The following is a 14,097-nucleotide window of genomic DNA, read 5'->3' as shown; positions in this document are numbered from 1 at the left end:
TGTTTGAGGAGCATGCTCTCGCTCGGTGACAGGTGATATTCCTGTTTGAGGAGCATGCTCTCGCTCGGTGACAGGTGATATTCCTGTTTGAGGAGCATGCTCTCGCTCGGTGACAGGTGATATTCCTGTTTGAGGTGCATGCTCTCGCTCGGTGACAGGTGATATTCCTGTTTGAGGAGCATGCTCTCGCTCGGTGACAGGTGATATTCCTGTTTGAGGTGCATGCTCTCGCTCGGTGACAGGTGATATTCCTGTTTGAGGTGCATGCTCTCGCTCGGTGACAGGTGATATTCCTGTTTGAGGTGCATGCTCTCGCTCGGTGACAGGTGATATTCCTGTTTGAGGTGCATGCTCTCGCTCGGTGGCAGGTGATATTCCTGTTTGAGGAGCATGCTCTCGCTCGGTGACAGGTGATATTCCTGTTTGAGGAGCATGCTCTCGCTCGGTGACAGGTGATATTCCTGTTTGAGGTGCATGCTCTCGCTCGGTGACAGGTGATATTCCTGTTTGAGGAGCATGCTCTCGCTCGGTGACAGGTGATATTCCTGTTTGAGGTGCATGCTCTCGCTCGGTGACAGGTGATATTCCTGTTTGAGGAGCATGCTCTCGCTCGGTGACAGGTGATATTCCTGTTTGAGGTGCATGCTCTCGCTCGGTGACAGGTGATATTCCGCCCAAACTCTGTGTGCCATGGGCTCTCCAACCTCGTTCCTGGAGCTAACCAGTGCTTAATTTGGGAAACCAAGTGAAATCTGTTTGGAAACATTGATGTTTTTGCAACAAAACATATTTCACTAAACTGTTGACAGCCTCTCTGGCCGCTGGAGAAAGTACTAAAGGAGAGAGAGGAGAGGGAAACGCATGGTGGTGAGATCCTGTATAGCTAAGGTAATTAATTATGAAAATAAATTAAAAATCCCTATTACTAGGCTATTTAAAATCACCCTGCACAATCAATGAACCTACAGCATCTCCTAGGGCTAAACGTTACCTCCCAGGTTTATAGATATACATTTTGGAGCATAGCATAAGGTAACCAGTGCATCCAGTATGCATAATAATACTGTCCACACTCAAAGGTGATTACTCAAAAAAATATTTTTGGAGTATAGGCTAGACCAATTACGTTCCAAATACATATTAAATCAGATGTGCAATGCCTAATTGTTGGTAGGCTATGTACAGTATGTATTGTATAATGTCACATAAGCCTATGCATATGCATAATCTGTAATATGCGTATGGGTGTTTTGAATGAATCATCACCTTAGAAAGCTCTGTCCATTTCATTGTGTTAGGCCTTGAAACGACATCCACAATGACCATGATTTACACTCAGTTTCAACCTGCTATTGAACCTCTTTCTTCAAATTGGTTATCACAGTGAGGTGAGTTTTAAAAGCAGATACTGTTTAGAATATGATAAGTGTTTGATGTCATTTTTGATTGCATTTGCATTTGATGTCAGAATCAGTGGTTAGAGGGACAATACAGCCCTGAGTACCAGGCCATTAGGACCTGGTGGTCATTAGCAAGTTGGGTACTACCAAAGCATGCCCAGAGTGCATAAAAGGAGATTACTGTGACTCAACAGTCACAGAATTTTACTGCAGTTATGACTGACAGAGTGGCGGTAATATGGTCATCGCAACAGCCCTAAATACAGTAGATGAAACCACGTTTGAAACACATCATCCTACCTTGCTTAATGGTGATTGCACATAATCATGCTCATCAAATGAGCTTAGCAAACTGAACCATTTGGCAATGTGTGGTGTGTTACATGCTTATTATATGTTAATTACTGAATCGAATGCAAAGAGGCTGCCTTGGCCTCCTCTCAGTTCCTAAGTCTTTGGCCCTGTGCCTGTGGATGTGCCTGTGTTGTAGTGAGATGGAACCGGGGGGGTGTTTGTTTACCTGACCCCATGGACTAGCACATCCCCGTCTCTCTCCGGCTCTCACTGGACGGATTAACTGCATTCCCTCTAGTAATCCGCTCTCTCTCACCTGATTTACCGGCAACACAGCACCTTAAAGTGTCACTTTTCTACCGCTGAGTTTCTAGGGGTGGCTGACCTCTCAAAAAGGAGCAAATCATTGCCCTGGCTGTGTTTGTCTCTCTGTGTTACGGCCTGCTGCAGGCAATCTGGTCCTGTGTAACTCAGCTGGTAGAGCAGAGTGCTTGCAATGCAAGGATTGTGGGTTTGATTCCCACGGGGGGACCTGTACGAAAATCTATGCACTCACTACTATAAGTTGCTCTACTTAAGAGTGTCTGCTAAATGACTAAAAAGTAATCTGAATGGCTCAGCCATCAATAAGCTGCTCCCAAACGTTTTAAACCCGCATTAGGAAGTTGAGTCTATCATAGTTCGTGTGGGATTCAATTACATTATGAAGGACAGCTCAGAACAGCTGAAGATGGATTTTAAAGAACTGACTGGGTCTCTGCTTGACACCAACAAACGCCCCATAATATCTGGCCCAGTGCCCTCCCAAAATTGTGGCATTGAACATTTCAGCAGACTTTTAGTCCTCCATAACTGGCTACGAGACAATTGCAGCTCTGTTGGTGTAACATTTATTGACAGTTTTGATACCTTCTGGAAACAAAGCATGTTTTATAAGGAGGATGGGTTCCACCCAAATCATTTGTGTTCCTGGATCCTTTCACGGCATTATAAGGCTGCGTTGAGACAATGACTTATTAATGATCCAAGCCCAACTCAGTTAATCTCTACCATTGTGTCGCTGAGTTGTCATGTTTCAGAAAATGTATAATATCCCAGGGGTGTTAGAAGACCCAATGTAAGAAACCTAATGTATGTCTCTCTAACTGCCCGGAATGCCTCTGCTGATCCCACAGCTATTGTATGCAGTAATAATGTACCATGAACTAGAGTTATATTGTTAGCACTGAGGCGGTGTGCCCTAGTAGGAAGTCCACTGTGTTCAGCTCACCCTGCACTAACATAAATAACATGAGCATGTCTACTTCTGCTAAGCTTCCCAGTAAAGCAATGAAAACAGTCAAGCATCCCAGAAAAGTGCTAAAAATAGCCCACATTAACATATGTAGCTTAAGAAACAAGGTTCATGAAGTTAATCATTTGCTAGTAACAGATTACCTTCATATTCTGACAATCTCTGAAACTCACTTAGATAACACCTTTGATGATACAGTGGTAGCAATACATGGTTATAACATATACAGAAAAGACAGAAATGCCAAAGGTGGAGGTGTTACTGTTTATATTCAGAACCACATTCCTGTAAAGATTAGAGAGGATCTCATGTTAAATACTGTTGAAGTAATATGGCTACAGGTTCATCTGCCTCACCTAAAGCTCATTCTGGTGAGAAGCTGCTATAGACCACCAAGTGCTAACAGTCAGTATATGGATAACGTGTGAAATGCTTGATAATGTACATCCCCGTCTCTCTATGTGATATCAACAGAGAGGTATAAATATTTCAAAAACTTAAAGCATTATATTTGGGACAAATCATTCACTAAACCCTAAACGTCAACTAAATCGTGTAATAAATAATGTGGAAATTGAGCAGGATGAGGAGACTATACTGCTTGGAGTAACCCTGGATTGTAAACTGTCATGGTCAAAACATGTTGATACAACAGTAGCTAAGATGGGGGGGGAAGTCTGTCCATGATAAAGCGCTGCTCTGCCTTTTTTTTTATTATTGTCTTTTTAACCACACTATCAACAAGGCAGGTCCTACGGGCTCTAGTTTTGTCGCATCTGGACTACTGTTTAGTCATGTGGTCAGGTGCCACAAAGAGGGCAATTACAATTGGCTCAGAACAGGGCAGCATGGCTGGCTCTTAAATTCATTATTCTCAAATTGATTATTATTATCTATGAACATTTGAACATCTTGGCCATGTTCTGTTATAATCTCCACCCGGCACAGCCAGAAGAGGACTGGCCACCCCTCATAGCCTGGTTCCTCTCTGGGTTTCTTCCTAGGTTCTGGCCTTTATAGGGAGTTTTTCCTAGCCACTGTGCTTCTACACCTGCATTGCTTGCTGTTTGGGGTTTTAGGTTGGGTTTCTGTACAGCACTTTGTGACATCAGTTGATGTAAGAAGGGCTTTATAAATACATTTGATTGATTGATTGACATGGAGAGATAACATTAATAATATGCATGTAAATCTCTCATGGCCGAAAGTGGAGGAGAGATTGACTTCATAACTACTTGTTTATGTAAGAGGTGTTGACAAGCTGAATGCACCGAGCTGTCTGTTTAAACTACTAGCACACAGTATAGCACACTCGGACACCCATACATACCCCACAAGATATGCCTCCAAAGGTCTCTTCACAATCCCGAAGTCAAGAACAGACTATGGGAGGCACACAGTACTACATAGAGCCATGGCTACATGGAACTCAATTCCACATCATGTAACTGATGCAAGTAAAATTAGATTTAAAAAACAGATACAAATACACCTTATGGAACAGCGGGGACTGTGACGAGACACACACGTACAGGCACAGACACAGACAAAAATGATAAGACACGCACTCTACACACACGTACACATGGATGTTGTATTGTAAATATGTGATAGTGGAGTAGTGGCCTGAGGGAATACAATAAATGCATTGGGTTATTTGCTATAAAATATAATGTCATGTAATATTTTAAACTGTATAAAACTGCCTTAATGTTGTTATACCTATACTTATACCTTGTTATAGCTACCTTATGGTACCTGTTGTATCATACATGTGTATTCTGCCTGCTAAGGTTCTATAGATTCCAGTGATGTATAAAAGGCACGTGCTGTACTACTAATAATGTTCATTTATTGGATAAATATCAGTTACATTTAGCCATATGGCTGCATTGTAAGTGCAATATATTTAAGATGCCTGAATGACCTCAAAAAGAGAGATTGAGTTGGCGACAAATGCAACCATTTCTGTCCGTGAGATCCGACATCTGGACACAGGCAGGTGGGAACCCTATTAAATACCCATCTGAGTGTCCCAATCAGCCAATTCGATACTCTGCTGTATGTTCAGCTCTGAATGGCATGACTGATTTATGTTTTCTTTTTTTAGACCCCTCTTTGATAATTCATAGTGGGTTTTTTTTCTTCTTCATGCAATTCTATGAAATAATGCAGGATAATGAGTTTGAAAAGCTGTTTTGAAAATCTCAGCTTTAATGATGATTGGCCCTTGTTGTCATGTATAATGCAGATACTAGTCAGTGTTTGTCAGGTTAATATTCTTAACGAGATTGTTAGGCCCCTCTAGGTTGAATTAATTAAAACATAATCCTCCTTGATTGCGACAGCCTCCTGCTATCAAGATGGAATCCCTCCGACAAGTGCTTGTTTGTTCATTTCACAGCTAATAATATGTTAGTCAGTGGGGGACAGGGTGTCTAACTGGGTGCTCTCATTTCAATCACGCTGCCCTTTGCATGGATGGATAATTACCTGTAATTGTCCTTTGGTGCCATCACAGAGCAGTTATAGCCAATGTCTCCAAAAGGAAATGTGCTCTACTCACCTCGGCAGAGTTACAAGGTGTCACTGGATTCCTTTCAAATAAATATTATCACACTATTAGAGTCACTTTGCGGGTGTCTCCTATTGACAACAATGATCAGCAACATGTGTTGGTAATAGTATGTCATCATGCCAAAATATCACTTGGACATATCAGAAAAGTGTTTCATGCATGATTTAATCCTAGTCATCATGAATGGAATCCGTTGAAGACGGTGGGACACAGCCTAGTTGAATAGAGCACGTCCTAATACTCCTTTACTTTGTCTTTGCAAACTGAGCAGTTGGTCTGGTCTGTTTCAGGGTGGCAGGTAGTCTAGTGGTTAAGAGCGTTGGGCCAGTCACTGAAAGGTTGCTGGTTTGAATCCCTGAGCAGACTAGGTGAATAATCTGCTGATGTGCCCTTGAGCAAGATGCTTTACTCTAATTGCTCCTGGTTAAGAGTGTCGGCTAAATGACTACAATGTTTCCCCACTCCCAAAGTTCAAAGAGGAATTGTGTCACCTCTTAAGCATAATCGAACAGGACTGAACCCTGAGGTGTGCTTTTGATAAATGTATTCTGCAGTTTAGCAGAACTCCACAGCCCCCTACCTACCTACCTACCTACCTACCAACCAACCACGCGAGGCCAATATCAATGTCTATGTCTATAGTGGCAACATTGAAAGCCCTTGTCTTTCTCAATTTGGACATATGGTCCAGATGAAATGCTTTTCAAAATATAACGTTCTCTTTGTTTCCCGGCGGGGTGCATGTTCTATCTGATTCTACTCAGTTATGGAGGACTTGTCTTTATTTGTTTCAGTGCTTTCAGTGCTTTCATCGTCAGGTTGAGAAGGTTCATCTCCGCAGAGGTATTCTCTCCATCACACGCATCATATGAGGGTTGGCTACTGTGACTGGTGCTCCATAGGTCTATGTGCTCTTTGAATATAATAGTGAATAAATGGAATGTTAGCCTATAATGAGTGCTAATGTGTTCCCATAACGATGTCTGAAACATTGTCACGGTAGCACATGTAAGCTTCACATGCCACAATCGACAGGCATACCAATGTGGATGTGATCTTCCTCAACTTTCAGAATGCAGTATTGCATGCGTATTGCAACAGTCTCATCACACTGCTAACTCTATCAGAATTCAATTCAGATATAGACAGAAAACCCTCATTTGGAGTTTTGATTGTATACGGTGGGCTTGGCCAAATGCCTTCAGCTGATGTGAGATAATGTGTGTTATGGATGTGTTAGCTTGGATACTGCACTTAGATGACAAAATTGCCTAAAAGAGTAGAATCAGCTCACCCAATTTTAGTCTATGATTTGACTATTATATGTTCAATGTTTCTTTAGGATTTTTTGTTTTCCAATTGAATAGTTTCAACACATTAAAATGAGAGTTCAGTTCACGTAACAGGTTTGACCTTAAAATGAGGGAAATACGTAAATTAATCACTAATCTTCAGAATTTACTTTGTCAAAGCAACACAAAAAACTATGGATTTACAATGATGGTGAAACGATTAAATGGGTTAAAATATTCCTAGAAGTGACACAGGTTTGACGGAGGGGCATGTCAAAATACAGAATTTTGGCACTTTAGCAAGATTTTATTTTCAGTTGAAGTCAGAAGTTTACATACACCTTAGCCAAATACATTTAATCTCAGTTTTTCACAATTCCTGACATTTAATCCTAGTAAAAATTCCCTGCCTTAGGTCAGTTAGGATCACCACTTTATTTTAAGAATGTGAAATGTCAGAATAATAGTAGAGAGAATGATTTATTTCAGTTTTTATTTCTTTCATCACATTCCCAGTGGGTCAGAAGTTTACATACACTCGATTAGTATTTGGTAGCATTGCCTTTAAATTGTTTAACTTGGGTCAAACGTTTCGGGTAGCCTTCCATAAGCTTCCCACAATAAGTTGGGTGAATTTTGTCCCATTCCTCCTGACAGAGCTGGTGTAACTGAGTCAGGTTTGTAGGCGTCCTTGCTCGCACACGCTTTTTCAGTTCTGCCCACAAATGTTCTATAGGAATGAGGTCAGGGCTTTGTGATGGCCACTCCAATACCTTGACTTTGTTGTCCTTAAGCCATTTTGCCATAACTTTGTAAGTATGCTTGGGGTCATTGTCCATTTTGGAAGACCCATTTGCGACCGAGCTTTAACTTCCTGACTGATGTCTTGAGATGTTGCTTCAATATATCCACATAATTTTCCATGTATTTTGTGAAGTGCACCACCTGCAGCAAAGCACCCCCACAACATGATGCTGCCACCCCCGTGCTTCACGGTTGGGATGGTGTTCTTCGACTTGCAAGCCTCCCCCTTTTTCCTCCAAACATAACGATGGTCATTATGGCCAAACAGTTCTATTTTTGTTTCATCAGACCAGAGGACATTTCTCCAAAAAGTACAATCTTTGTCCCCATGTGCAGTTGCAAACAACAGTCTGGCTTTTTTATGGCGGAAGCAGTGGCTTCTTCCTTGCTGAGCGGCCTTTCAGGTTATGTCGATATAGGACTCGTTTTACTGTGGTTATAGATACTTTGGTACCTGTTTCCTCCAGCATCTTCACAAGGACCTTTGCTATTTTCCTGGGTTTGATTTGCACTTTTTGCACTAAAGTACATTAATCTTTAGGAGACAGAACGCGTCTCCTTCCTGAGCGGTATGACGGCTGCGTGGTCCCATGATGTTTATACTTGCGTACTATTGTTTGTACAGATGAACGTGGTACCTTCGGGTGTTTGGAAATTGCTCCCAAGGATGAACCAGACTTGTGGAGGTCTACAATTGTTTTTCTGAGGCCTTGCCTGATTTTCTTTTGATTTTCCCATGAGATCAAGCAAAGAGGCACTGAGTTTGATGGTAGGCCTTGAAATACATCCACAGGTACACCTCCAATTGACTTAAATTATGTAAATTAAGAATCAGAAGCTTCTAAAGCCATGACATAATTTTCTGGAATTTTCCAAGCTGTTTAAAGGCACAGTCAACTTAGTGTATGTAAACTTCTGGAATTGTGATACATTGAATTATAAGTGAAATAATCTGCCTTTAAACAATTGTTGGAAAAATTACTTGTGTCATGCACAAAGTATATGTCCTAACCGACTTGCCAAAACTACAGTTTGTTAACAAGACATTTGTGGAGTGGTTGAAAAACGAATTAATGACTCCAACCTAAGTGTATGTAAACTTCCGACTTCAACTGTATATAAAAAAATGTCTGATATAAAATTGTAAAAAATTAAAGTCAATGTTGATGCACAATTTCTACTTAAAATGTCAAAGGTACTCTTTTCGTGGAATGACCCACCAATGTCTATGTCTGTAGTGGCAACAGTGAAAGCCCTTGTCTTTCTCACTTTAGACATATGGTCCAGATGATATGCTTTTCAAAACATAATGTTATTCTCTTTGTTCCCCTGTGGTGTGCATGTTCCAGCTGATTCTGCTCAGTTATGGAGGACTTATCTTTATTCGTTTCAGTGCTTGAATTCTCATCACTGTCAGGTTGAGAAGGTTCATCTCAGCAGGGGTATTCTCTCATCATCACATGCATCATATGAGTGGGGGGCTACTGTGACTGATGCTCCATAGGTATATGTGCTCTTTGAATATCACAGTGTAATGTGTGCCTATATGAGGGCCACACATGTTCCCAGAATGATGTCTGGAACATTGTCTGGGACACACCTGGAACATGGTAGCACATGCAAACGGCACATGCCACTATAGACATAGGCATACCTTTGTGAATGTGACGTTCCGCAACTTTTAGAACACAGTATCGAATTTGTCTTTCAACTGTCTTGTCACGTTGCTAAATTGACTAAGCTTAATTTGGAGTTTTGATTGTATGCTGTGGGCTTGGCCAAATGCCATCAGCTGATCCGAGGGCATTTGTACTATTATGGATGTATTCGCTTGGATTCTGCACTTAGATGTGGAAGATAACATCTCAGAAAATCATCAGAAAAACATCCTAACAGGCTTATAATTTATTCATATTTGAGTTCTTAAGCTTGCAGAGTTTGTTCCATAATCATGAAATCAGTGTTTATTAGTCACTGAAGAGTAGGGCATGCTTTAGAGTGGGATTAAGTGTCTTAGTACTCACTTTACTAGAGGCGGAAATGAGACCTTTGCTTATGTGTATGTTTCCAAATGCCAAGTTATGGATTCTTCTCAACATCTATTCCAACCTTTTTCTTGTGTGCATGAGACTGGCAGGATGCCATAAAGTGGATTCCTTTATGAGATCTCCTATCATGAAACACATCCGATTCACAGTAGGTTATTCTCAGCAGGACTTTGCCCCAAACACTAACTGACGTCAGTAACTGATCACAGACATAGCAAACAGACTGTGGACCAATGGGGATTTTTTTGGAAAGAAAACAGTAGAGCACTGATTTCGATCTGCCTCAAAAGAACATGATGGCTGACATGCGTCACTGTTCTGTGATCTGTAGATGAAATGGCATGAGACCAGCTAGTTCCAGCTAGATTGAAGATGTGTACATTCCTTACTAAGCTTAACCTAATATACATTCTTTACATTGCATAGCTCAAGTCTACACAGTAGTGTTGCAGTAGCCTGCTACAGTGCCTTGCAAATGTATTTATCCCCCTTGGCATTTTTCCTATATTGTTGCATTACAACCTGTAATTTAAATGGATTTTTATTTGGATTTCATGTAATGGACATACACAACATAGTCCAAATTGGTGAAGTAAAATGAAAACAATTACTTGTTTCAAAATTACTTGTTTCAAAAATTACTTGAAACAAAAATAAAACTGAAAAGTGGTGCGTGCATATGTATTCACCCCCTTTGCTATGAAGACCCTACATAAGATCTGGTATTACCAATTACCTTCAGAAGTCACTTAATTAGTTAAATAAAGTCCACCTGTGTGCAATCTAAGTGTCACATGATGTGTCACATGGTCTCAGTATATATACACCTGTTCTGAAAGGCCCCAGAGTCTGCAACACCCCTAAGCAAGGGACACCACCAAGCAAGCGGCACCATGAAGACCAAGGAGCTCTCCAAACAGGTCAGGGACAAAGTTGTGGAGAAGTACAGATCAGGGTTGGGTTATAAAAAAAACATCCCACGGAGCACCATTAAATCCATTATAAAAACATGGAAAGAATGTGGTACCACAACAAACCTGCCAAGAGAGGGCCGCCCACCAAAACTCACCGACCGGGCAAGGAGGGCATTAATCAGAGAGGCAACAAAGAGACCAAAGATAACCCTGAAGGAGCTGCAAAGGTCCACAGCGGAGATTGGAGTATCTGTATATAGGACCACTTTAAACTGTACACTCCACAGAGCTGGGCTTTACAGAAGAGTAGCCAGAAAAAAGCCATTGCTTAAAGTAAAAAACAAGAAAATATGTTTGGTGTTCGCCAAAAGGCATGTGGGAGACTCCCCAAACATATGGAAGAAGGTACTCTGGTCAGATGAGACAAAAATTTAGCTTTTTGGCGCTCAAGGAAAACGCTATGTCTAGCGCAAACCGAACACCTCCCATCACCCTGAGAACACCATCCCACACCAATTTTTTCATCAGCAGAGACTGGGAAACTGGTCAGAATTGAAGGAATGATGGATGGCGCTAAATACAGGGAAATACTTGAGGGAAACCTGTTTCAGTCTTCTAGAGATTTGAGACTGGGACAGAGGTTCACCTTCCAGCAGGACAACGACCCTAAGCATACTGCTAAAGCAACAGTCAACTGGTTTAAGGGGAAACATTTAAATGTCTTGGAATGGCCTAGTCAAAGCCCAGACCTCAATCCAATTGAGAATCTGTGGTATGACTTAAATATTGCTGTACACCAGTGGAACCCATCCAACTTGAAGGAGCTGGAGCAGTTTTGCCTTGAAGAATAGACAAAAATCCAAGTGGCTAGATGTGCCAAGCTTATAGAGACATACCCCAAGAGACTTGCAGCTGTAATTGCTGCAAAAGGTGGCTCTACAAAGATTTGACTTTGGGGGGTGAATAGTTATGCACGCTCAAGTTTTTTGGGGGTTGTGTTTTTTCTTGTTTGCTTCACAATATAAAATATTTTGCATCTTCAAAGTGGTAGGAATGTTGTGTAAATCAAATGATACAACCTCCCCCAAGAACAATTTTAATTCCAGGTTGTAAGGCAACAAAATAGGAAAAATGCCACGGGGGGTGAATACTTTCGCAAGCCACTGTATATATGTTTGTGGAAAGTCCCAAACCTAAATTGGTGGGTAGCATTAACGGTCGATCCCAGGAAACCATTTGATTTATTAGCTTCAGGAAGCCTGCCGCTCCGTCTCCGCTCCGTCTTCAATAAATATTCCCCACGAATGCATGTTAATTAGAACCATGTCCTGCTAATTGCAAACATTTCTGCTTCAAAGAAATTAATGTGCCTTTTTTCTGTTTTCTTGGCTCTTGCAGATGTTAACGAATGCGAGAGAGACCCGTGTAAAAATGGGGGCATCTGCACAGATCTGGTTGCCAACTACTCTTGTGAATGCCCTGGGGAGTACATGGGAAGGAACTGCCAATACAGTAAGTGCTGTATTTTTCTCTTATTTTCTCTTCTCTTCTCTTTTATGATCAGCCTTGCCTGGCTCTTCTCTTTTATGATCAGCCTTGCCTGGTGTACAGAACAGTTGGTAGCTAGTCCTGGCAAACAGGGCAAAAACATTATTTCATTTTGTTTCTTTGTTTCTTACTCTAACCATCTTTCTGTATCTAAATCCACAAGGGTCTGTATCTGTGTGTTGTGAAAATTGTTGTGAGGATTCAGGGTTGTTCAAGATGAGAATCTGACTTGGAAAAAGCCATCCATGACTGCAGACAATCAATGGGGCAGACCTTGCACAACACACATGAACACACATACGCATGCACGCAACCACACACACACACAGATTCTTAAATTTACCCACGTACTCTGCTTTCACCAGACATATTCCCTCTTTTGGGACATTAACAATACTTACACTTTCTCTTAAAGTTACAACAATGTGCTAGTTTTGAGTAGTCCAGTGGGAGCTGAACTGAATTTTTTGTAATACAGTCATGTCATTGGACAAACTTTTGGCGCCGTCTAGTAGAGATTTTGTCAAAAAAGAAGCCTAAATATGTTGCTAGAGACTGGCCATGTCCGAATACCCGTACTTGCGTTCTAGGCTGTAAGAGTGTACGCCCTGCTGCTCGTTGTTAAGCTAGTGCTCCTGCTACCTGTCTCTCCTTAACTTGTTGAACGGTGTTTTGGCTTACTGCCCTGCAATTTACTGCTTGCTTCTACATCACCAACTTGCGAGTTGGTCTTCTCCCGCTCGTATAGTGTATGTGCAACCAGGAACCATACAATGAGCAAGTCCTCTACTTTCTCTCTGTTTGCCATACTGGTGTGTGACTCAGGTGTGTGTTGCTTGTGCTTTTGCCATTTCACGGGCTATGCTTGTTTCGGGAGGCAGGGTGAGGCTGTATTTGTGAACCCACTGTAGTTTATAGCAATTTTTTTGTAAATTATTGTCAAGAAGAGAGACACAGAAGCACAGTTAGCCTAGCTAGCCTAGCTAGCCTGTAGTTTCAAATGGTGGTTGCTAATGAATGGTTTCAACGCTGCATTATGGGCTCCTGAGTGGCGTAGCGGTCTAAGGCACTGCATCTCAGTGCTAGATGCGTCACTACAGACACCCTGGTTCAAATCCAGCTGTATCACAACCGGCTGTGATTGGGAGTCCCATAGGGCGGCGCACAATTGGCCCAGCGTCATCTGAGTTTGGACGGTATAGGCCGTCATTGTAAATAAGAATTTGTTCTTATTAACTGACTTGCCTAGTTAAATAAAGGTTAAAAAATTATAATTAGCTAGGTTTATTTTGCTCTATTCCGGGACAATGTGGACCGTCCAGACTTTCAATGTAGCAACTGTTTGCTCGCAGAGGACTACAAAGGCGAAGAGCAAACAAGTAGCAAACTTACACAAGCTACTGGGGAAGCTACTGGGGAAGCCACTTCCGAATACTTTCTCTTTCTCTTCTACTCCAGTAGCTGGACGCCGCTCTGACCTGATGGGCGTGTCGCCCCCATGTCGTCTCTCCATAACCGACTGGTTGGAGCTCTGAAGTGATCCCTCCCCAAAGGAGTTTCCCCCTTCCCTGGAAAATGGAGTTAGTAGAATGCTTCTGGATGACTTAGTAAATGATCCTATTATTTACCCTGCCACCAGCCAGAGAGGCACGAAAGCAGCAGACTTTGGCAATTGGGGCCTCTTTGGCGGTGGGAAACCCGGACTAGATACAGACTTCAAACAGCTTCATCACCCTTGATCCAGAGGTTCCAGAGCCTTCATCCCTGGGGGCTTCTGCTTCGAGATCGGATCCGGAGGTACCTGCACCTTCGTCCCCTGTTCTGACTCCCTCTTCATTGGCTTTTACGGTGAATGAGACTTTGTTGGTTATAGGAGGCTCGAACCGTGTCCAAGAGTTGAGGACCTTTTGAGATTCTGCCTCTCG

At 41.9% G+C, this 14,097-nt stretch overlaps 1 protein-coding gene across 1 annotated transcript in view; it reads left to right on the top strand.

Annotated features, from left to right (window-relative positions):
* Positions 1 to 12,028: 12,028 nt before the first annotated feature.
* The window catches only part of LOC120053796 (EGF-like repeat and discoidin I-like domain-containing protein 3), a 110,562-nt gene continuing 108,493 nt past the window's right edge, over positions 12,029 to 14,097 (top strand). The window contains exon 1 of the mRNA XM_039001053.1: positions 12,029 to 12,136. Coding sequence (XP_038856981.1) covers positions 12,115 to 12,136 — 22 coding nt within the window. The 5' untranslated portion in view covers positions 12,029 to 12,114. The remainder of the gene's footprint in view (positions 12,137 to 14,097) is intronic.

This window comes from Salvelinus namaycush, chromosome 1 (genome assembly GCF_016432855.1).
Source record: "Salvelinus namaycush isolate Seneca chromosome 1, SaNama_1.0, whole genome shotgun sequence".
NCBI classification, from domain to species: domain Eukaryota; kingdom Metazoa; phylum Chordata; class Actinopteri; order Salmoniformes; family Salmonidae; genus Salvelinus; species Salvelinus namaycush.
The sequence above is the reverse complement of the archived record's forward strand: the minus strand, read 5'-3'. Positions and strand labels throughout refer to the sequence as shown.